At 57.8% G+C, this 24,125-nt stretch overlaps 3 protein-coding genes across 3 annotated transcripts in view; 1 reads left to right on the top strand and 2 right to left on the bottom strand.

Annotated features, from left to right (window-relative positions):
* LOC119152922 (protocadherin alpha-3-like) lies at positions 1-20,062 on the bottom strand. The gene is made up of 2 exons (XM_037398721.1): positions 10,315-20,062; positions 1-1,732 (listed from the first exon to the last, which is right to left on the bottom strand). Exons 1-2 carry the CDS (start codon positions 11,273-11,275, stop codon positions 81-83), a joined length of 2,613 nt encoding a protein of 870 aa, XP_037254618.1. The 5' UTR covers positions 11,276-20,062; the 3' UTR covers positions 1-80.
* The window catches only part of LOC119152925, a 25,320-nt gene continuing 3,899 nt past the window's right edge, over positions 2,705-24,125 (top strand). Inside the window, exon 1 of the mRNA XM_037398725.1 lies at positions 2,705-3,575. The gene's annotated coding sequence lies outside the window, so the exon portion shown is untranslated. The remainder of the gene's footprint in view (positions 3,576-24,125) is intronic.
* On the bottom strand, positions 20,645-23,514 carry LOC119152923 (protocadherin alpha-3-like). Its single transcript, XM_037398722.1, is given in 2 exon segments — positions 20,645-21,921; positions 21,923-23,514. Coding segments are annotated over 2 exon segments (2,586 nt in total). The 5' UTR covers positions 23,426-23,514; the 3' UTR covers positions 20,645-20,838.

The following is a 24,125-nucleotide window of genomic DNA, read 5'->3' on the forward strand; positions in this document are numbered from 1 at the left end:
GCGGCCAGATCTTCACTCCTCCCGTACCCCAAGAGTCAAGGGGCTCCGGCAAGGACACAAAGGCAGGTGCAACGGTCCCGTCAGGAGCCTCCAGCACCTGCCCAGCGACCACCACCCTCGGGCACCGGGGGCTGAGCACGGCCACCGCCACCGCCGGCCAGGGGGGCGGGCGACAAGGGCGACAGAGGGGCAGGGGTGTCGCGGGAAGGGGCGGGGAAGGGGGGGGCACTGACCGTGTCCAGCAGAGCGGGCGGCTCCGGCTGCGTCTCCTTCGCCGCGGGGCCGGGCGGTGGCGGGAAGTTGGGGCTGAAAACCATCAGGTCGCTCTTGCCCGCGCCGTCCGTCACGCACAGGCTCCGGCTCTGGCGCTGCGAGTACGACCAGCTCCCCACCTCGCTGGCGCACACCAGCGTCGCCGGCCCGGGCCCCGACAGCACGGCCGCCCGCGGCGCCCACCGCGACGCCCCGTACAGCACCACGGCCAGCAGGAACAGGCTCGACACCGCGCAGATGGCCACCACCAGCCACACGTTCGTCGACGCCGCCGCCGCCGCCGCCGCCGCGTCGCCCTCCGCGCCCGCGGCCGCACGCAGCCCCGGCCCCGGCCCCGACGAGCCCGCGGCCGCCAGCGCCGCCTCGGCGCCCTCCACCAGCGACACGCTCAGCGTGGCCGTGACCGAGCGCGCCGGCTCCCCGTGGTCCCGCACCACGATGACCAGCCGCTGCCGCGGGCCGTCCGCCTCCTCCAGCGCCCGCGCCGTGCTCACCTCGCCGCTGTACAGCCCCACGCGGAACGGGCCCTTCCCCCGCGGCTCCCACAGCTCGTAGCGCAGCCACGCGTTGTAGCCCGAGTCCGCGTCCACCGCGCGGATCTTCGCCACCACCTGCCCCGCCGGCGCCCCCCACGCCGCCCACGCCCACAGCGCCCCCGAGCCCGGCCCCGACGCCGCCTCGCCCGCGGCCCCGGGGCCCGGCCCGCCGCCGGCAGGAGGCAGCAGCGCCGGCGCGTTGTCGTTCTCGTCCACCACGAAGAGCTGCACCGTCGCGTTGCCGCACAGCGGCGGCTCCCCCGCGTCCACCGCCCGCACCTCGAACTGCAGCACCTGCAGCTCCTCGTAGTCCAGCGGCTGCAGCGCCCACAGCCGACCGCTCTCCGCGTCCACCGACACGTAGCTCGACGCCGACCGCCACACCCCGCCCGACACCGCGCCGCCGCCGCCCTCCGCCACCGAGTAGCTCACGCGCCCGTTGCCCGCCTCGTCCGGGTCCCGCGCCCACAGCCGCGCCAGCTCCGCGCCCGCCGCGTTGTTCTCCCGCGCCAGCACCGTGTACACGGCCTGCGCGAACGCCGGCGCGTTGTCGTTCACGTCCGACACCGGCACGCGCACCCCGCGGCTGGCGCGCAGCGGCGGCGCCCCGCCGTCCTCCGCCCGCACCTCCACCTCGTACTCCGCCACCCGCTCCCGGTCCAGCGCCTCCCGCAGCACCAGCGAGTACGAGCCCGCGAACGTCGCCACCAGCCCGAACGGCGACGCCGGCCACACCGCGCACCGCACGCGACCGTTCGCCCCCGAGTCCCGGTCCGACACGCTCAGCAGCGCCACCACCGTCCCCACCGCCGCGTCCTCCGGCACCGGCACCGACAGCGACGTCACCCACACCTCCGGCGCGTTGTCGTTCACGTCCAGCACCTCCAGCTCCACGCTGCAGTGACCCGACAGCGGCGGCCAGCCTTTGTCTCTGGCTTCAATACGGAAATCAAATACACTGACGTCTTCAAAGTCCAGGGCGCCCGTCAGACGGATCTCCCCTGTAATCGGATTCACGGTAATCACATCTCTTCCACTCGGGGGAATGAAACTGGTAACAGTATATGTCACCTCACTGTTAACTCCCTCGTCCGGATCCGTGGCGTTCACCCGCGCCACCAGCGTCCCCTCGGTAGCGCTCTCCGGCAGCTGCGCTTTATACACCGACTGGTTGAACTGGGGCGCGTTGTCGTTGGTGTCCAGCACCGAAATCACCAGCTCCACCGTGCCCGTCAGCGGCGGCCGGCCCCCGTCACTAGCCGTCAGCACCAGACGGTGCACAGCCACCGACTCGCGGTCCAGCGGTTTCGTTAAAAGAAGATCGGGTACTACATTTCGATCATTCGATTTTTGCAAATCCAAGGTGAAGTGCTCGTTGGGGCTGAGCGCATAGGAGAGCTGCGCGTTGGCTCCGATATCTGCATCCGACGCGCCCTCCAGCGGGAACCGGGACCCCGGCAGCGTGGTGAATTCCGCGATGCTGAGGTTTTTGCGGGCGGCGGGGAAGAGCGGGGCGTTGTCGTTGATGTCGGTGACCTCCAGCTCCACGTGGAAGACGCGCAGCGGCCGCTCCACCAGCACCTCCAGGCGCAGGGCGCACGGCGCGCTCTTCCCGCACAGCTCCTCCCGGTCCAGCCGCGAGCTCACCACCAGCGCCCCGCTCGCCCCGCTCACCTCCACGCTCGCCCGCCGGCCCTGCGCCACCAGCCGCAGCCGCCGCGCCTCCGCCTCGCCCGCCTCCAGGCCCAGGTCCTGCGCCAGGCGGCCCACCACCGTCCCGGCCTTGGCTTCCTCCGGCACCGAGTAGCGCACCTGCCCGCCGCCCAGCGCCCAGGCCGCCTGCAGCACCAGCACCCGCACCGCCGGCGCCCACCACACGCCCATCGCTCCCGCCGCCCTTCCCGCACGGGCCCCGCACGGCTCCCCGCCGCCGCCCGGACGCGCCGGCTCTGCTGACCGCACCGCGCCGCGCCGCGCCGCCCCCCCCGCGCTCACAGCCGGGCTCTCCGCCGCACCGGGGCGGAGCCGACGCGCCGCTCCGCCGCCGTTCCTGAGCCTGCAGCGACACCGTGTGCTGCTCCGCCGCCTCGCACGCTCCCCGACAGCGACCGCGGACCCGCGCCGGCCACCTCCCACCGCTCGCTCGGCTGCTCCTCCCGCCTCTTCCTCTTGCTGTCCGTCTCCTCACTGCCTGCCTTTGGCTTGCATGCCTGCCTTCCTCCTCTTCCTCCTCTTTCTGCCGCTTCATTTCGTACGGTCCCCTTCTTTCTTCCCACAATTCCTTTTCTTCCCTTCTCTTGCCTCGTTCCTTTCTTCTCTTTCTGCTCTTTTCTCCTTCCGCCTCTTCCGCCTCCTCCTTCTCTCCCTTATCCTTTTCGTTCTTGCCTTCCGTGCCCTTTCCTTTACTCCCCTTTCCCTTCTTTTTCCACCATGCCCCCTCCTTTACCCCACGTGGCACATCGCCAGTCCCCTCACCGCCGCGGCGGTGGCCCTCAATGCCGGGGCAATCAGCGCTAATTGCGGACCATCAGCGCTAATTACCGGCCACCGGTGCCGGAGAGAGGGACACTAACCAAGGCGGAGGCTGTTAAGGACCGAAGCCGTGCAGCGTCTACAGGTGTTGTCGTCCTGTGCTGGACATCTTCTCATCAGCCCTTCCTTTCTTCCTTGCTTTTTACTCCCATAGTTTCCTTCCTTCTCTTTCACCTTTTTTCTGCGATACCCCTGCAAGGTAACATCGGCGCGCCCTGGTCATCTGCTTAAATGGTTTCTTCATCATTCCCGTCTTTGTCATCTTTCTTCCTTCCTTACTCACTTCCTCTCTTCCACTCTTTCGTCCTTTCGTTATCTCTCCCTTTATGTCCCTCCCCGCCTTTCTGTGTCCGGCAATCCAGAGCGATCGGGCATGCTAATAAACTCATCCATCTTATCATCCTTTATCTTCTTTCTCTCTGTTGCTTGCTTCGTTCTCGTTTCCTTCACTTTCTCTACATTTTTCCTTCCTTCCTGCTCTTCTTCCACCTTCTCGTCCCTGTCCTCTCTTTGTCTCTTCCTTGGCTCCTTCACCAACATCTTTTCTAGATGACTACATCACCCTCACCCCATGCAGCACGGACATGCCCTCTCAGGCATGAGCTCCCATTCCTCTTCCTCACCACCTTTCATCAAGCCTTGCACAGCGCCTTGGAGCACCCAGGATGCCGAGCTCCTCACCTCCATTCGGCATGCAGATATAACGGCGGTGATGCTGGTCATCTCCCATACCATCTCTTCCTTCTTTCCATTCTTTCTCTTCCTTCTATCTTACATGCTTGCTTCTTCCTTGCATACAGTCCTTCCTCTCCTTCCTTTCTCACTTCCTCTCGCTTCATCTTTTTTCTTTTTCGTCTGCTTTTCCATCCCCTCCTGTTTCTTCTTTTTTACCTGACCTGCCCTACCCTTGCTTCCACATTGCTGCTTCCATATTTGTTTCTTCTTTTCATTTTTGCCGTTAACAAAATGTTTTCTACATGCCTACACCGCGCTCGATATCAAGGACGAACATGCTTTTTCACAAGAACTCTCATGACTCTTCCCTTCTGCCTGCCAGCCATCTGGGTGGGGAACGTCATTCCTCCTTTTCTCCAGTCTATGCAAGACAGGGGGGCTTCCCCTTCACCACCTCTCACCTTCAGGAAAAAAGAACACTCTCTGCAGCCGTCAGTCCTCTCAAGGAACCATCAAACAACACAGCAAGGCCATCACATGGCAAAGAACAGCTCTGCCACATCAAAACAGAATCCACCGCCATCAGAGACAAAAGCCCAAGGCCCAGGTCCTCAGACCTCCATGAAACAGGCTCCAAAGAGTTCAGGAAATCCAGGGCAGTCTTCCCTTCGGGAAATCCAGCCCAGCAAACAATCCTCCAAGAAGGCTGAAAAAGCATGGCACAACCACAGCTCCCAAGCACTCTCCCTGCACCCCGATGAAGAGCTATTTTTTCCAGCTGCTCAGCACGTGTCAAGCCCTTGCCTCTTCTTGCAGGCAGGCGCGCACTGCCAGAACAACACTCCAAGAACCTTGGTACCCATGAACTCCATCATTAATGTGAGCCATGCGTCACTCAGCCAAACAAACGCCACGAAGGGAAGACCACAGAGGTTTGGATATGAAATCCCATCTATGCTAAACACATCCACTCCCAGAAACGCACTGGGGTCCTCCCCATCTGTCCTTCTGCCATCAGCTCATGCTGTTCCTGCAAGCAGCAGAAGCAGGAAGAAAAGCAGGTGGCGGTGCTTTGCTGTCCAAACTTATAGGCATTACGATCCAGGACACATTTGGTTGACCCAACATGAAGGTACCACGGCTGAACGGGAACAAAAGTACAATATCTCAAACACAGCCTCTTTAGGTACAAGAAACTCACCTGTAGAATTCGTGGTTGCTTCTTCTGGAAAAGAAACACTTTCAGGACAGGCCAGCTGGCTCTGAGAGACATTTTACCTTACAATTAACAGTGATTTCTGTCAAGAAAGAAACTACTATAGTTCTCCAAAAGCTTTGAAACCGCTCAACAGTGCATAGTGCTCCATTATGTACTGCTATCACAGCGGAAGCAAGAGGGAGACGTGAAAGCCAAGGACATTTTGTGAATGTCAACCTCAGCTCCAGAGAGTGGGAAAAGCAACATCTTACACTGATGGCCAACCACTGAAATATCTGCAACCTGACTGACAGCTGCAGAACTCAGCAGGCTGCATCTCACCAACCATTACCAACACACTGCCAATGAGAGAGAAGAAAAACACAAAAGGGTGGGAGGTTTTGGTAAGAGCAGAGAAGGAAACCAAAGGGACCCATTTCACCGTACTGAAACCCAAGGACTGCCAACATCTTGAATAGAGAGAGAACTTCTTCTCCTGCCTAGCAAGACTCAGAGCAGAAAGATAACAAGGAGACATTTGGTGAAGGGTGGCTCCGTGACCAAAATGTGCAAAATTTTCCTTTTGACCAGTAACATTCCATGTCAAAAGAAAGGAACTAAAGGCATGTCTATCATGAGACTTAACAATCAGTAATACCACAAAGATCACCAGTGCCTTACCATATGTGGAACTTCTGGAGGTCCCGAGAAGGTTGTGGGAAAGTAGCAGAGTGTGCTGGGAGTCTTCTCAAGGATTTCTACTGGAATATACTCTGTCCCGTGCCATGGCAAATGTCATCTCCAGGGCTGAGCAGACATTCTCCAGTCCTTCCACAATGACACAGGCCGTGTTCAACCCAGCATCTCCATTCCCCCCAGGCAACCCTCTTCCCCGCTCAAAGTCACCCTCACCCTTAACACATGACCAGGCCCTACTCGGTGCCACTAGCAGGATCACAACGGCAAGACCCAGATACTGCTCTAACCCAACAACACGCCCCAGCTCTAAACCCCACTCTGAGCACAACCCAGGCCTTTGCACATCCTCACCTTCCCTCACAACTGGCAGAAAGAAACTATGGAGGAATGCAAAGCCACACAGTGCCTGGCAGACTCTTCCCAGACACATGAACTGCACCCGGAAGCCTTCTGCCTTCTCAGCAATCTCCAATGGAAACACCACAGAGCTGCACGTTTTTAGAGTGTCTGTGATTACAGCTGGGACACCTCAGATCCCACTCTGCAGGGATTTTATTCCTTGAGAGAACCACACCAAAGGCTGAAACGCAAGCACACCCAAAATATCAGTTGGGTGGGAGAATTTCCACGACACAACACCAGAGCTGTGCTGCTGTGCAGGGTTTCGTGTCTATGTGCACGTATCAGAATGAGTCAACACTGGCAAGAGGACACACCATCTCTGCTGAGACCAGACGAGTAGGGAAAGTTGAGCACCCACAGGTCACACACACCTCCTTACCTCCCTGTTAAAATCCTGCCTGAGGAGGATCGAGGAACCAACACGGCAACATCAATGGCTGTGGAAACTCCTGTAGATGACCATGATTACACAAGGACAGCAGACGGAATCTGCCTGGATGCTTTGTGCTTTTTCAGCAATTTCATATAGAAATGGAGTTCTTAAGGATTCTGCGATCAGAGCTCTGACACCTCTGATCCCACTCCACACAGATCTTATTCTTGGACAGAACCACACCAGAGGCTGAAGCGCAAGTGATCTCACCATGTCAACCAGGTGGGGGGATTTGTGCCACCTAAAACCAGAGCTGGGCTGCTCTGCAGGCTTTTCTCTGAACATGCACACATCAGAATGAGCTGTGCGTGCAATGGCACATCACACACACACGTTCCTACCAAAGCCAATGTGCAACTGCACAAGCAGGGGAAGTCAAGACCACAAAGGTTACATCCACCTCATCACGTGCCCTTACAAATCCTAACTAAGGATGACCATGGAACCACCATGGAAGCATCAGCGGTGCGGAATCTACTTATAGATGAAAAACAGCACACAAGGACAGAGGTTGAAGCACTAACCTCCCACAACACCCTTCCCAAGACAGCAGTGAAAACGTTCATCAGACAACATTCAGCAGTCTGCATTTCATCACCTCTTACCAACACTTTGCCTATGTCAGGCAGGCAGCAGCACCAGGGACACTGTGGTGTGACATCTTCAGAACCTCAGACAACTCTATTGGGTCTGGCTGAGCCTCACAGCAGCCCTCATAGTGCTGTGCTTCTGTTGGTAGATAGAAAGGCAGTGGTAAAACACCACTGTTTTGACTACTGCTGAGCAGTGCTTGCACAGCACCAAAGCTGTCTCTCCAACCTTTCCCCACACTCTCACCAGAAGGCTACAGGTGGGAAAGATCTTGTGAGGGGACATATCCAGGGCACATGACCCAAAGTGACCAAAGGCATATTCCATACAATATGATGCTTGCTCAGATATAAAAGCTAACAGAAAGGAGGACGATGGTGGGGCATTAGTTATTTATGATATTCCTCTTACAGAGCAACCACTACTCCGAATGAGGGCCTGCTTCCTGGGAAGTGCCTGAACATCCCCTGCTGACTGGAGGTAGAAAATAACTCCATTTGCTTTCCTTGGATTCCACATGTGCGACTTTTGATATTGAAAAGGACAGGCCCTACTCAGTGCCACTGCCACATTCACTTCTGGGACATGAAATAGTTTCCTTTCTCACCTCAAGGCTCAAACCTACTTTTGCTTACCCTTCCCATCAATGACAGCAACATTAAGAACATATGAAGGCATCACACACACACAGTGTCAGGCAGATACTTTACTGCTGACTCCTTATCTTGGATCACAAGGGGGTTTTTTCAGCTCGTTTTCTCCCTGTGTTTGACTGTAGATAGGAATGACACAGTAGTTCGAGGAGGCACCTGGCATCCAGCCAAGGACAACACACCACAAGGACATTGTGGGCATCTCAGTAACACACACTGTCTCAAGATCCAGATGGCCTCCATCTCCAGGCCCTTGGAGCCTGGGAAACAATCATCTTTAAAAAAATCCTTTATGGCCATCCTGCCCCGTGCTTTCCTCTAGGCATCCTACATTCCCCACTCTGGGAAATGCATAAAGAACACAGAAAGGCATCACACACACAATATCGGGCAGATGCTCTACTGCGGACTCTTCATGCTCGGCAATGCCTCAGCCAGCTCAGATGGAAATGGGGCAGCCCTGGGAGCAATACTCTTCCTAAAGGTCATGTCGCAACAGCTCTAAACAGCAATGGCGTTCATTCCAGCCTCTGACAGAAAAACCCAAACGCTGATGAGCAAACCTCAGCTGTGGACAAGAACTGCTGCAGGGTGCGGCCAGATCTTCATTCCTCCCGTACCCCAAGAGTCAAGGGGCTCCGGCAAGGACACAAAGGCAGGTGCAACGGTCCCGTCAGGAGCCTCCAGCACCTGCTCAGCGACCACCACCCTCGGGCACCGGGGGCTGAGCATGGCCACCGCCACCGCCGGCCAGGGGGGCGGGCGACAAGGGCGACAGAGGGGCAGGGGCGTCGCGGGAAGGGGCGGGGAAGCGGGGGGCACTGACCGTGTCCAGCAGAGCGGGCGGCTCCGGCTGCGTCTCCTTCGCCGCGGGGCCGGGCGGCGGCGGGAAGTTGGGGCTGAAAACCATCAGGTCGCTCTTGCCCGCGCCGTCCGTCACGCACAGGCTCCGGCTCTGGCGCTGCGAGTACGACCAGCTCCCCACCTCGCTGGCGCACACCAGCGTCGCCGGCCCGGGCCCCGACAGCACGGCCGCCCGCGGCGCCCACCGCGACGCCCCGTACAGCACCACGGCCAGCAGGAACAGGCTCGACACCGCGCAGATGGCCACCACCAGCCACACGTTCGTCGACGCCGCCGCCGCCGCCGCCGCGTCGCCCTCCGCGCCCGCGGCCGCACGCAGCCCCGGCCCCGGCCCCGACGAGCCCGCGGCCGCCAGCGCCGCCTCGGCGCCCTCCACCAGCGACACGCTCAGCGTGGCCGTGACCGAGCGCGCCGGCTCCCCGTGGTCCCGCACCACGATGACCAGCCGCTGCCGCGGGCCGTCCGCCTCCTCCAGCGCCCGCGCCGTGCTCACCTCGCCGCTGTACAGCCCCACGCGGAACGGGCCCTTCCCCCGCGGCTCCCACAGCTCGTAGCGCAGCCACGCGTTGTAGCCCGAGTCCGCGTCCACCGCGCGGATCTTCGCCACCACCTGCCCCGCCGGCGCCCCCCACGCCGCCCACGCCCACAGCGCCCCCGAGCCCGGCCCCGACGCCGCCTCGCCCGCGGCCCCGGGGCCCGGCCCGCCGCCGGCAGGAGGCAGCAGCGCCGGCGCGTTGTCGTTCTCGTCCACCACGAAGAGCTGCACCGTCGCGTTGCCGCACAGCGGCGGCTCCCCCGCGTCCACCGCCCGCACCTCGAACTGCAGCACCTGCAGCTCCTCGTAGTCCAGCGGCTGCAGCGCCCACAGCCGACCGCTCTCCGCGTCCACCGACACGTAGCTCGACGCCGACCGCCACACCCCGCCCGACACCGCGCCGCCGCCGCCCTCCGCCACCGAGTAGCTCACGCGCCCGTTGCCCGCCTCGTCCGGGTCCCGCGCCCACAGCCGCGCCAGCTCCGCGCCCGCCGCGTTGTTCTCCCGCGCCAGCACCGTGTACACGGCCTGCGCGAACGCCGGCGCGTTGTCGTTCACGTCCGACACCGGCACGCGCACCCCGCGGCTGGCGCGCAGCGGCGGCGCCCCGCCGTCCTCCGCCCGCACCTCCACCTCGTACTCCGCCACCCGCTCGCGGTCCAGCGCCTCCCGCAGCACCAGCGAGTACGAGCCCGCGAACGTCGCCACCAGCCCGAACGGCGACGCCGGCCACACCGCGCACCGCACGCGACCGTTCGCCCCCGAGTCCCGGTCCGACACGCTCAGCAGCGCCACCACCGTCCCCACCGCCGCGTCCTCCGGCACCGGCACCGACAGCGACGTCACCCACACCTCCGGCGCGTTGTCGTTCACGTCCAGCACCTCCAGCTCCACGCTGCAGTGACCCGACAATGGGAGGGAACCTTTGTCTCTCGCTTCGATTTGTATCTCGTGTAAATGCACGTCTTCAAAGTCCAGGGCGCCCGTCAGACGGATCTCACCCGACTTCGGATTTAAAATAAAAAAATTTAACCCCTTTAGGGGAAAAACATTGTTTGATGTAAAAGTCATTTCCCTGTTGCTTCCCTCGTCCGGATCCGTGGCGTTCACCCGCGCCACCAGCGTCCCCTCGGTAGCGCTCTCCAGCAGCTGCGCTTTATATACCGACTGGTTGAACTGGGGCGCGTTGTCGTTGGCGTCCAGTACCGAGATAACCAGCTCCACCGTGCCCGTCAGCGGCGGCCGGCCCCCGTCACTCGCCGTCAGCACCAGACGGTGCACAGCCACCGACTCGCGGTCCAGCGGTTTCGCAAGAACCAGGAACAGAGATTCTCGGTACTCTTCACTGCGATGCAAATCCAGAGCGAAATGCTCGTTGGGGCTGAGCGCATAGGAGAGCTGCGCGTTGGCTCCGATATCTGCATCCGACGCGCCCTCCAGCGGGAACCGGGACCCCGGCAGCGTGGTGAATTCCGCGATGCTGAGGTTTTTGCGGGCGGCGGGGAAGAGCGGGGCGTTGTCGTTGATGTCGGTGACCTCCAGCTCCACGTGGAAGACGCGCAGCGGCCGCTCCACCAGCACCTCCAGGCGCAGGGCGCACGGCGCGCTCTTCCCGCACAGCTCCTCCCGGTCCAGCCGCGAGCTCACCACCAGCGCCCCGCTCGCCCCGCTCACCTCCACGCTCGCCCGCCGGCCCTGCGCCACCAGCCGCAGCCGCCGCGCCTCCGCCTCGCCCGCCTCCAGGCCCAGGTCCTGCGCCAGGCGGCCCACCACCGTCCCGGCCTTGGCTTCCTCCGGCACCGAGTAGCGCACCTGCCCGCCGCCCAGCGCCCAGGCCGCCTGCAGCACCAGCACCCGCACCGCCGGCGCCCACCACACGCCCATCGCACCCGCCGCCCTTCCCGCACGGGCCCCGCACGGCTCCCCGCCGCCGCCCGGACGCGCCGGCTCTGCTGACCGCACCGCGCCGCGCCGCGCCGCCCCCCCCGCGCTCACAGCCGGGCTCTCCGCCGCACCGGGGCGGAGCCGACGCGCCGCTCCGCCGCCGTTCCTGAGCCTGCAGCGACACCGTGTGCTGCTCCGCCGCCTCGCACGCTCCCCGACAGCGACCGCGGACCCGCGCCGGCCACCTCCCACCGCTCGCTCGGCTGCTCCCCCCGCCTCTTCCTCTTGCTGTCCGTCTCCTCACTGCCTGCCTTTGGCTTGCATGCCTGCCTTCCTCCTCTTTCTGACGTTTCATTTCGTACGGTCCCCTTCTTTCTTCCCACAATTCCTTTTCTTCCCTTCTCTTGCCTCGTTCCTTTCTTCTCTTTCTGCTCTTTTCTCCTTCCGCCTCTTCCGCCTCCTCCTTCTCTCCCTTATCCTTTTCGTTCTTGCCTTCCGTGCCCTTTCCTTTACGCCCCTTTCCCTTCTTTTTCCACCATGCTCCCTCCTTTACCCCACGCTGGCTCATCGCCAGTCCCCTCACCGCCGCGGCGGTGGCCCTCAATGCCGGGGCCATCCGCGCTAATTGCGGACCATCAGCGCTAATTACCGGCCACCGGTGCCGGAGAGAGGGACACTAACCAAGGCGGAGGCTGTTAGGGACTAACTCCGTCGGAGTCTACAGGGAAGGTCGGTGCGTGCTAGTCATCTACTTTATCGGTTCTTTCTTTCTTTCTCCTCCTTGTCATCTTCCTTCCTCAATTACTGCCTTGCTCCATTTCTTCCTAGCATCTTCCTTTATTTCTTTCTGGTTTCCACTTCTCACTCCTTCCTTTCCTCCGTTCTCTGCTCAACGCATTTCTGGGCACAGCAATAGCCTTGGTGCCATGTTAATAAACTCGCTAATCCTTTCCTCCTTACTCCCGCTCTTCTTTCCTTTGCATGCTTAGCTATTGCTTGCTCTTCTTGCTTGGCACTGTTCCTTCCTTCCTTCCACTCTTTTCTGTTTGTCTTCTTTTTGTTGTCCTGACCCTCCCTCCTTTCTCTTCTGCTTCTCTCTTTGACTCTGCTTTGCCTCCTTAACCAACAAGTTTCCTGTATGATTACACCACCCTCCACATCGAGCACGGACTTGACCTTTGGCATGAGCTCTCACTCCTCTTCCCTGACGACTTCCACCTCTCCAGACCAGAACAACCTTCCCGCTTTCTTCCAGTCTCCTGAAGACAGACTGCTCCTGCACCTCCCGTTCTGGAAGAAGGCCGCACTCCACAGCCCCTGTCCTCTCATGGAAGAGAATCCACCACCATCTGAAGCACAAGCTCAACGCCCAGGTACTTCGACATCTCTGCAGAAAGGCTCCAGTGAGCCCAAACAACCCGGGGGACTCTCTCTCTCGGCAACTCAAACCCATCAGAGCCCAGTATACTAATTCTCCAAGAAAGCTGAAAAAGCATGGGGCAAACACGGCTCCCAAGCATTCTTCATACACCTTGATGAAGAGCTGTTCTTCTGGCCTCATTTTCCACATCCACGCTGAAAGTCAAGCTCTTGCTTCTCCTTTCAGGCTGGCATGCTCTGCCAGCACAACACAGCAAGAACCTCGGCACCCAGGGGCATTAGTACCCATGGAATACCTCTCACTCATTAGCACGACCCACCTGTCAAAAGCCACAAAGTTAGAACCATGGCATTTTCATTAGAACATCCCCTCGATGCCCAACACATCCACTCCGAGAAACGCTTTAAGGTCGCTCCTCCATCTGTACTCTCTGTCACTTGCTCACTCTGTGCCCAGAACCAGCAAGAAAGGAATGACAGTAGGCAGTGCTGCTTTGCTGCTCCAATCAAAGCAATCACCGAGTCCAGCTCCCAATCCAGGCAACATTCAGTCCATCCAACATGAAGATACCATGCCTATACAGGAACAGAAGTACAGCTGTCTCTCAAACTCACGAGTGACTTACCTGTAGCATCACTGGTTGCTTCTTCAGAAAAGAAACATGTTTAGGGGAGAGGAACTGGTTCTAAGGGGCACTTTGGCTTAACATCATGAGAGATTTCTCTGGAAGGTGGATGGGACATAACGAGCCACATTCTGCAAAAGCCTTGATATCACTGGGCAGTGCACAGTGCTCCCTTATGCACTGTGATCACAGGGGAAGTAGGAGGGACACCAGAAAGCTAAGGCTATTTTCTTAAAGTTAGTTTCAGTTCAAAGACTGGGAAACCACCCTCCACACTGACACCCAAGTGCCTGAAACTCTGCCACCTGACAGCTGCCAAAATTCAGCATTTCATCTCCTCCACTGTTACCAACATATTGTCAATGTGAGAGAAGAAAATAAGGGACATACAATTTTCTATGAGAGGAGAAGAGAACCATAGGATCCCATTCCAATGTATTGAAACGCAAGTGTTGCTGATTTCTTGAGTATGTAGGGCACTTCTGCTCCCTGGCAAGAATGAGAGCAGAGAGGTTGTGACGTATGAAGGCATGGTCTTAGACTGTGTTGCAACCAGAGACACTTTATTGTGCAGGGAAGGTCATACTTATATCTTTGAGCCCAGATAAAAATTCCAGCTCTATATACCACCAGGCTCATGTCGTTCATGCAGTTATATAGCTATATATCATTACAAGCATGTAAACACCTTTTGGCTAGATATCCATGTTTATCTTTCTTAATTTCCTTTGTAAGACCCAGTTGTTCTCATCTCCTGTCAGATCAGACATTCTCCATCCTCCTCACAAACATCTCTTTTCAGACATTCTCCACCCTCCTCTCCCATGTCTCCACCTTTTTTTATTGTTAACTGCAACAAGGCAAAGGTTGTGTGTAGCTGGGTAAGCATGACCTGATTTGTGTTACAGTTAACTAAACGCTGAATACAGGAAAAAAGGCATGGGAGACAGAAGCCAAACATCAATAAGACAGTTAAGGCAATTATAATAAATTCTGCAATACTTTTGATCCACTGCCTGAAGTTTCCCAGTCATGAGAAGAGACCAAAGGCATCCCACCCCTTGCTCTGCTGCAGATTTTTGTTTAGACTTCTAAGTTTTGTATGCTTTGGTGAGTTGATTCAGAGTGGTCACTCAGATTCATGCAACACATCCCATCGAAGTCTTCACACCCATGTCCCTGTGCTAACAATACAAAAATCAATAGCAGCTCGGTTCTATAGCGACACATGATGGACAGAATCAACATCTGCTAATAAGCCAGAAAGAGCAGTGCTTGTAATATTACTTTCTTTAGCAAGCCAGCAGCCTAACTTATTAAGAGTGTGTGCTGTACCTACAGAAGAGATTAGAGAAGCAAAAATATGCTGCATTCCAGAACTCAACCTGAGAATTACAGTCTGCTGTGAAGTCTGTGTTAGGAACACTTGACACATGGTGGGGTTGTTTAACATGTCCTGCGGTCCCTATATTTTGACATGATCTTATCATGTCTGACAGCATAGGGTTGTGATGCGAAGGGGCTGCAATGCCCATTTGCAGTCTTCATTGGCATTATCATATGCTAGTTGCTTTCAAAGTAAGCCTCGAGCTTCCTCATTCTCGACTTGTTGTTGCAAAATATTTTGAAGCCGATCAATAAAGGTAGTGTATGACTCTCTAGGACCCTGCAAGACTGTGGCAAATGACTCGCTAGAGGTATACCCAGATTCTGGTATTTTCCGGACTGCCTTAATAGCCACCTCCTTAATTTGCAAATAGGTGTCCCTGGGATACCCTGCCTAAGTCACAAAAGCGGCATAATTATTTTCTCCAGCCAACTGCTCATAGCTAACAGCAATTCCCCGATTTAGGTTTTCAATCAAGGCCACTACACACAGCTCACAAAAATCAGATAACCACATCATATACTGCGTCAGAGTTAGTACCATATGAAGCAATGACCTCCAATCATGCGGCGCGAGTGTACAAGACTGCCATCGCTTCAAGAAGGGAGATAGTGAATGTACTATGAAGCCCCCCTTCCTGCACTGCTTTTCTTAACTCTTTAAAGCCTCATATTGCACAGGCTGCCAATCTGGAGACTGATTTGGCCGATAAAATTTGGGACATGCCATTGTGACTCTCAAATCCCCTCGCTTAATCGCTTCCCGCTTGCATTTAGGCCACTGATCCCCTGGACACCCTTTCACCCTCCCCAAAAACACAGTCCACTTGTGGCGGGGGTGGGTGGACGAAAAAGGTCTGGTTCCTTTTCTGCATCTACAGGACCTGGATCAAAAGGTTTCATAGCGTCAATGGAATCGTTGTCTGAGTTGTCCTGTTCCTGCACTTGGTCCTGTGCTGTGAGGGTCACTGCAACTGGTGATGGTAGCTTTGGGGGCAGGGGAGGTGAGGACAGAGTCGCCATCATTGACAGTGTGTTGAGAAGAGTCACGCTATCAGTGGAGTTTACAGCTTCCCCTGGTTTAGCACTGTTAGTAGAATTAGTCAACACTTGGTGAAGAGTAGTCAGGATTTGCCACCAAGTTGATAAATGCTTTCCCGTCACAGAGTCCCCCTCTGCAGCAGCAGCATACAATCGTCTGCCAACTGCTTGTCAGGCAGTAATTTGCAAAGTGCCATCAGGCAGAAAGTCTGGCACTTTGTGATGGATCCATCCTAACAAAGTCACTATCTGCGGACCCATCACAGCTCATTTCTGAGCGGCTGTTGCAATAGGTCCAGGCTGTGCTGCTGATCTCGGAATAACTTCCCTCCCATGGTTCCTGACAGCTCACCTTCATTGTAGGTCACGGGTGCATAAAGTTAAAATTTCCATGGATGCTGGTTCAGTCGGGCCACGCCACTGGTTCCGGCTCCATGAGTCGCCTACTCAAACCCCATTTTGGGGGCAAATATTTTGGCATGTGAATGCACAGACTCAGGTTGTGGTGCAACCAGAGACACTTAATTGTGCAGAGAAGGTCATATTTATATCTTTGAGCCCAGATACAAATTCCAGCTCTATGTACCACCAGGCTCAGGGTGGAAACCATTAATGCATTTGCATAGCTATACATCATTACAAGCATGTAAAAACCTTTTAGCTAGATATCCATGTTTATCTTTCTTACTTTCCTTTGTAAGACCCAGTTGCTCTCTTACCTCCTGTCAGATCAGACATTCTCCATCCTCCTCACATACAGCTCTCTTCAGACATTCTCTATCCTCCTCTCATATTCTTATCTCCTGTCAGGAATGATCAGACATTCTCCATCCTCTTCTCCCACAAGAGGTAACCAAAGAGAGATTCAGAGAAGGCTGGCCAAATCTGATCAAATTTGAAAAAGCTTCTGCTTGACCAACACCATTCCCCATTAAAAGCAAGTGACCAAAGCTGCATATGGCAGATGACTTCTCACCTGTCAGGAACAGCATGGAGAACATCAAACTTCCAGTTCCCTCAGGCAAGTCTTCCCACTGCTCAAGATCACCCTTCGCATCAGGAGACGCCCAGGCCCCACTCAGCACCACTGCCACAGTCATGGCCACAAACATGCCAGTTTCCTTTCAGCCCAGCTTTGCAGACCCTTTTTGTAAGTGAGAGCACTATGGAAAAGCATACAGACGGTGTCATATACACCGTGTCCAGCAGACTCTCTGCAGCTTGCCCTTCGTGTTTCGCAATGCTTTAGCAGTCTCAGATGGAAATCTTACACACCGCCAAGCAATACTATTTCCAAAGATGATCATAGAATCATTTGTGTTGCACAAGACCCTAGACACCACCGAGTCAAATCATTAACCTAACACTGCCAAGTCCAGCACTAAACCATGTCTCTAAGCACCACATCTTTTAGATACTTCCAGGGACAGTGACACAACCACTCCCCTGGGCAGCCTGTTCCAATGCTTGACCAACTCTTAGGAGAAGAATTGTTTCCTAATATGCAATCTAAACCTCCTCTGGCACCACTTAAGGCCATTTACTCTCATCCTATCACTTGCTGCTTGAGAAAAAGAGACCCACACTCAGCTTGCTACAACCTCCTCTCAGGTAGTTGTAGAGGTCTCCCAAGCCACCTTTTCTCCAAACCAAACAATGCCAGTTCCCTCAGCCGCTCCTCATAAGACTTGGGCTTGACCCTTCCCCAGCTTCATTGCTCTTCTTCGGACTCACTCTGGCACCTCAATGTCATTCTCACAGTGAGGGGCCCAAAACTGAACACTGTTATTCAAGCTGCAGCCTCATCAGTGCCGAGTACAGGGGCGCAATCATTTCCCTTGTCCTGATGGCCACACTATTTCTGATACAAGCCAGGATGCTAGGGCCCTTCTGGGCCACCTGGGCACACTGCCAGTTCATATGCAGCCGGCCGTCAAACAACGCTCCCAGGTTCTTTTCCTCTGGGATGCTTTGCAGCCACTCTTCCCACAGCCTGCAGTGTTGCGAGGGTTGTTGTGACCCAAGTGCAGGACTTGGCACTGAGCCTTGTTGAACCCCATACAATGGGCCTCAGCCCACTGGCCCAACCTGTCTGGATCCCTCTGCAGAGCCTTCCTACCCTCAACCAGATACACACTTTTGCCCAGCTTGCTGTCATCTGCAAACTTAACCTGATCCTGTCACACAGACCACTGATAAAGAGGTTAAACAGAACTGCCCCCCTCCCAGTACTGAACCCTGGGGAACACCACTTGTGACCAGCCCCCAACTCGTTTTAAATCCATTCAACACCCCTCTTTGGGCTTGGCCAGACAGCCAGCCTTTTACCCAGCAAAGAGTACACCCACCCAAGCCACGAGCAGCCAGTTTCTCCAGGAGAATGCTGTGGGAAACAAGATCAAAGGCTTTACTAAAGCCCAGGTAGACAACACCCACAGCCTTTGCCTCACCCACTAGGCAGGACATGTTGTCAGAGAAGGAGATCAGGTCAGTCAAGCGGGACCTGCCTTTCATAAACCCATGATATCGGGACAGCTCTAATGGCAGTAGGTATTGACTTCATGCAGTAAGAGAGCAACCAAAATGCTGAACAAGCACAGCACTGTGATGGATGTTCTCAAAGGGGGTAGGACAGTCTGGGGATGTTTATTTTTTTGGTTGAAAACAAGGTTTACATGGGTTCTTTAAGGTTGCCACTGCTGATCAAACGTTGAAAGAACATCAAAACGGGCCACAGTATGACACGACATTTCACCGGCCAGCAATGCAGTCCACAACCTGGCAGAAAGGGGCAGCAGGAAAAGAAAATGCCCGTTTCTAACACCTGTCTTGGGTCACACGCCTCTGCCTGAACACTTTGCACCACAAACTACAGTAACAACATACTTGGAAGAAAACCATAGCAAAAGTCCGTATTTCCTTTCTGACTTTTAAAATTACCCTGGAGAGCCAAACAAAATCAAGAAATTACACCACCGGGAGAGAAAACCTGGAAGGCCCAGCTGTCACCCTGCATCATGTCTCTTGCAACGCAGAATGAAAGAGGAGGAGGACAGAGGGTTTCATAAGAAAGCCAGGCCCTTCTCAGTGTCACTGCCACATGCACCTCTGTGACATGCCACTGTTTCTTTCCCACCCCAAGGTTCAGTCCAACTTTTGCTTCCCCTTCCCATCAATGACAGCACCATAAAAGGCATACAAATGGTATCACATACACTGTGTCCAGCAAACTCTCTGCAGCAGGCCCTTCAGGACTGGCAATGCTTTGGCAATTTCAGATGGAAATGTTACACACCTGAGAGCAACAGTCTTTGTTGAGGTCATGTTGGGACAGCTCTAATAGCAAAGGACATTGATTTCATGCTGAGAGAGACCAACACACATTGTTGAGGAGCTCACCAATAAAGCAAATCATATCTACTGCATAGGAGAATTTGGTTGAGGAGGTTGATGTGTATGCCACGCCACTTCTCCAGCCAGGAACACATATCCACAACCGTTCCCACCAATGGAAGCACCATAAAAACCATAGCAACGATATCATACACACAGTGGAAGGCACACTCGGCCACTGAGCTTTCATGTTTTGTAATACTTCAGCCTCACAGATCGAAACCACATACCTGGGAGATGACACCTGGCATCACCTCTCTTGCAAAGGCGAAACAAAGAGGAGGAGGACAGAGTTTTTCCACAAGAAACCACAGCTGTTACCAGCATGATCAGTAGCCAACAATAGAAATAAGGACTAAATAGTGCCTGGGGAACAATCACCACCAGAGGTCAGCAAGATCTCAGGAGGGGACAAAGCCAGGGCAGCTGACCAGAAGTGACCAAAGGCATATTCCATACCATATGATGTTTGCTCAGTTATAAAAGCTAACAGAAAGGAGGACGATGGTGGGGCATTCGTTCCTTACAACAATTGTCTTACAGAGCAACCACTACCCCTGCTGGAGGGCCTGCTTCCTGGGAATGGCTGAACATCACCTGCTGACTGGAGATAGAGAATAACTCCTTTTGCTTTCCTTTGATTCCACAAGTGCAACTTCTGACACGGACAGAGACAGGCCCTACTCAGTGCCACTGCCACATTAACCTCTGGGACATGACACCGCTTCCTTTCCCACCTCAAGGCTCAAACCTACTTTTACTTACCCTTCCCATCAATGACAGTAACATTAAGATCATATGACGTCATCACACTCCCAGTGTCAGGCAGATACTTTACCACTGACTCCTTATCTTGGATCACAAGTGGGGTTTTTTCAGCTTATTTTTTCCCCATGTTTGTCTAAAGAGTGGAATGATACAAATGATACAGCAGCTCAGGTTGGGGGGAGGCACCTGGCATCCAGCCAAGGACAACACACCACAAGGACATTGTGGGCATCTCAGTAACACACACTGTCTCAAGATCCAGATGGCCTCCATCTCCAGGCCCTTGGAGCCTGGGAAACAATCATCTTTAAAAGAATCCTTTATGGCCATCCTACCCCGTGCTTTCCTCTAAGCATCCTACATTCCCCACTCTGGGAAATGCATTATCAAGACAAACACATCATCTCCCATACTTATCATCTTATAACATAGCCTACAGTCTTCCCAAGGATTACTAGTTCCTGCAGGCAAGTCTTCCCACTACACAAGGTCCTCCTTCACGTCAGGACACGGTCCAGGCCCTACTCATGTCACTACTACGTTCATCTCTGGAACATGACACAGCTTCCTTTCCCACCTCAGGGCTCAAACCTACTTTGGCTTACCCTTCCCATCAATGACAGCAACATAAAGAACACAGAAAAGCATCACACAAACAATATCGGGCAGATGCTCTACTGCAGACTCTTCATGCTCGGCAATGCCTCAGCCAGCTCAGATGGAAATGGGGCAGCCCTGGGAGCAATACCCTTCCTAAAGGTCATGTCGCAACAGCTCTAAACAGCAATGGCGTTCATTCCAGCCTCTGACAGAAAAACCCAAACGCTGATGAGCAAACCTCAGCTGTGGACAAGAACTGCTGCAGGGTGCGGCCAGATCTTCATTCCTCCCGTACCCCAAGAGTCAAGGGGCTCCGGCAAGGACACAAAGGCAGGTGCAACGGTCCCGTCAGGAGCCTCCAGCACCTGCTCAGCGACCACCACCCTCGGGCACCGGGGGCTGAGCACGGCCACCGCCACCGCCGGCCAGGGGGGCGGGCGACAAGGGCGACAGAGGGGCAGGGGCGTCGCGGGAAGGGGCGGGGAAGCGGGGGGCACTGACCGTGTCCAGCAGAGCGGGCGGCTCCGGCTGCGTCTCCTTCGCCGCGGGGCCGGGCGGCGGCGGGAAGTTGGGGCTGAAAACCATCAGGTCGCTCTTGCCCGCGCCATCCGTCACGCACAGGCTCCGGCTCTGGCGCTGCGAGTACGACCAGCTCCCCACCTCGCTGGCGCACACCAGCGTCGCCGGCCCGGGCCCCGACAGCACGGCCGCCCGCGGCGCCCACCGCGACGCCCCGTACAGCACCACGGCCAGCAGGAACAGGCTCGACACCGCGCAGATGGCCACCACCAGCCACACGTTCGTCGACGCCGCCGCCGCCGCCGCCGCGTCGCCCTCCGCGCCCGCGGCCGCACGCAGCCCCGGCCCCGGCCCCGACGAGCCCGCGGCCGCCAGCGCCGCCTCGGCGCCCTCCACCAGCGACACGCTCAGCGTGGCCGTGACCGAGCGCGCCGGCTCCCCGTGGTCCCGCACCACGATGACCAGCCGCTGCCGCGGGCCGTCCGCCTCCTCCAGCGCCCGCGCCGTGCTCACCTCGCCGCTGTACAGCCCCACGCGGAACGGGCCCTTCCCCCGCGGCTCCCACAGCTCGTAGCGCAGCCACGCGTTGTAGCCCGAGTCCGCGTCCACCGCGCGGATCTTCGCCACCACCTGCCCCGCCGGCGCCCCCCACGCCGCCCACGCCCACAGCGCCCCCGAGCCCGGCCCCGACGCCGCCTCGCCCGCGGCCCCGGGGCCCGGCCCGCCGCCGGCAGGAGGCAGCAGCGCCGGCGCGTTGTCGTTCTCGTCCACCACGAAGAGCTGCACCGTCGCGTTGCCGCACAGCGGCGGCTCCCCCGCGTCCACCGCCCGCACCTCGAACTGCAGCACCTGCAGCTCCTCGTAGTCCAGCGGCTGCAGCGCCCACAGCCGACCGCTCTCCGCGTCCACCGACACGTAGCTCGACGCCGACCGCCACACACCCGCCCGACACCGCGCCGCCGCCGCCCTCCGCCACCGAGTAGCTCACGCGCCCGTTGCCCGCCTCGTCCGGGTCCCGCGCCCACAGCCGCGCCAGCTCCGCGCCCGCCGCGTTGTTCTCCCGCGCCAGCACCGTGTACACGGCCTGCGCGAACGCCGGCGCGTTGTCGTTCACGTCCGACACCGGCACGCGCACCCCGCGGCTGGCGCGCAGCGGCGGCGCCCCGCCGTCCTCCGCCCGCACCTCCACCTCGTACTCCGCCACCCGCTCGCGGTCCAGCGCCTCCCGCAGCACCAGCGAGTACGAGCCCGCGAACGTCGCCACCAGCCCGAACGGCGACGCCGGCCACACCGCGCACCGCACGCGACCGTTCGCCCCCGAGTCCCGGTCCGACACGCTCAGCAGCGCCACCACCGTCCCCACCGCCGCGTCCTCCGGCACCGGCACCGACAGCGACGTCACCCACACCTCCGGCGCGTTGTCGTTCACGTCCAGCACCTCCAGCTCCACGCTGCAGTGACCCGACAATGGGAGGGAACCTTTGTCTCTCGCTTCGATTTGTATCTCGTGTAAATGCACGTCTTCAAAGTCCAGGGCGCCCGTCAGACGGATCTCGCCCGTCTTCGGATCAATGGTGAAAAGGTCTCTGTTACCGGCAGGATCCAAACTGACGATGCTGTAAGAAAAGTCCTTATTGATTCCCTCGTCCGGATCCGTGGCGTTCACCCGCGCCACCAGCGTCCCCTCGGCAGCGCTCTCCGGCAGCTGCGCTTTATACACCGACTGGTTGAACTGGGGCGCGTTGTCGTTGGCGTCCAGCACCGAGATCACCAGCTCCACCGTGCCCATCAGCGGCGGCCGGCCCCCGTCACTCGCCGTCAGCACCAGACGGTGCACAGCCACCAACTCGCGGTCCAGCGGTTTCACCAGAACCAGGAACAGGGATTTTCTATTTTCATCAGAGGACTTAACATCGAGCGTAAAGTGCTCGTTGGGGCTGAGCGCATAGGAGAGCTGCGCGTTGGCTCCGATATCTGCATCCGACGCGCCCTCCAGCGGGAACCGGGACCCGGCGGGGGAGTTCTCCGGTAAACTGAGGTTTTTGCGGGCGGCGGGGAAGAGCGGGGCGTTGTCGTTGATGTCGGTGACCTCCAGCTCCACGTGGAAGACGCGCAGCGGCCGCTCCACCAGCACCTCCAGGCGCAGGGCGCACGGCGCGCTCTTCCCGCACAGCTCCTCCCGGTCCAGCCGCGAGCTCACCACCAGCGCCCCGCTCGCCCCGCTCACCTCCACGCTCGCCCGCCGGCCCTGCGCCACCAGCCGCAGCCGCCGCGCCTCCGCCTCGCCCGCCTCCAGGCCCAGGTCCTGCGCCAGGCGGCCCACCACCGTCCCGGCCTTGGCTTCCTCCGGCACCGAGTAGCGCACCTGCCCGCCGCCCAGCGCCCAGGCCGCCTGCAGCACCAGCACCCGCACCGCGGGCGCCCACCACACGCCCATCGCACCCGCCGCCCTTCCCGCACGGGCCCCGCACGGCTCCCCGCCGCCGCCCGGACGCGCCGGCTCTGCTGACCGCACCGCGCCGCGCCGCGCCGCCCCCCCCCGCGCTCACAGCCGGGCTCTCCGCCGCACCGGGGCGGAGCCGACGCGCCGCTCCGCCGCCGTTCCTGAGCCTGCAGCGACACCGTGTGCTGCTCCGCCGCCTCGCACGCTCCCCGACAGCGACCGCGGACCCGCGCCGGCCACCTCCCCGCTCGCTCGGCTGCTCCTCCCGCCTCTTCCTCTTGCTGTCCTTCTCCTCACTGCCTGCCTTTGGCTTGCATGCCTGCCTTCCTCCTCTTCCTCCTCCTTCTGACGTTTCATTTCGTACGGTCCCCTTCTTTCTTCCCACAATTCCTTTTCTTCCCTTCTCTTGCCTCGTTCCTTTCTTCTCTTTCTGCTCTTTTCTCCTTCCGCCTCTTCCGCCTCCTCCTTCTCTCCCTTATCCTTTTCGTTCTTGCCTTCCGTGCCCTTTCCTTTACGCCCCTTTCCCTTCTTTTTCCACCATGCCCCCTCCTTTACCCCACGCTGGCACATCGCCAGTCCCCTCACCGCCGCGGCGGTGGCCCTCAATGCCGGGGCCATCCGCGCTAATTGCGGACCATCAGCGCTAATTACCGGCCACCGGTGCCGGAGAGAGGGACACTAACCAAGGCGGAGG

This window comes from Falco rusticolus, chromosome 8, assembly GCF_015220075.1.
Source record: "Falco rusticolus isolate bFalRus1 chromosome 8, bFalRus1.pri, whole genome shotgun sequence".
Lineage (NCBI taxonomy): Eukaryota > Metazoa > Chordata > Aves > Falconiformes > Falconidae > Falco > Falco rusticolus.

Coding starts and splice junctions, on each gene's coding strand:
- LOC119152922 (XM_037398721.1), bottom strand. CDS start 11,275: ATGGGCGTGTGGTGGGCGCCGGCGGTGCGGGTGCTGGTGCTGCAGGCG. Junction 1,733..10,314: donor AATCGAAGCGAGAGACAAAG/GTTCCCTCCCAT, acceptor CCAGAGACAAAG/GCTGGCCGCCGCTGTCGGGT.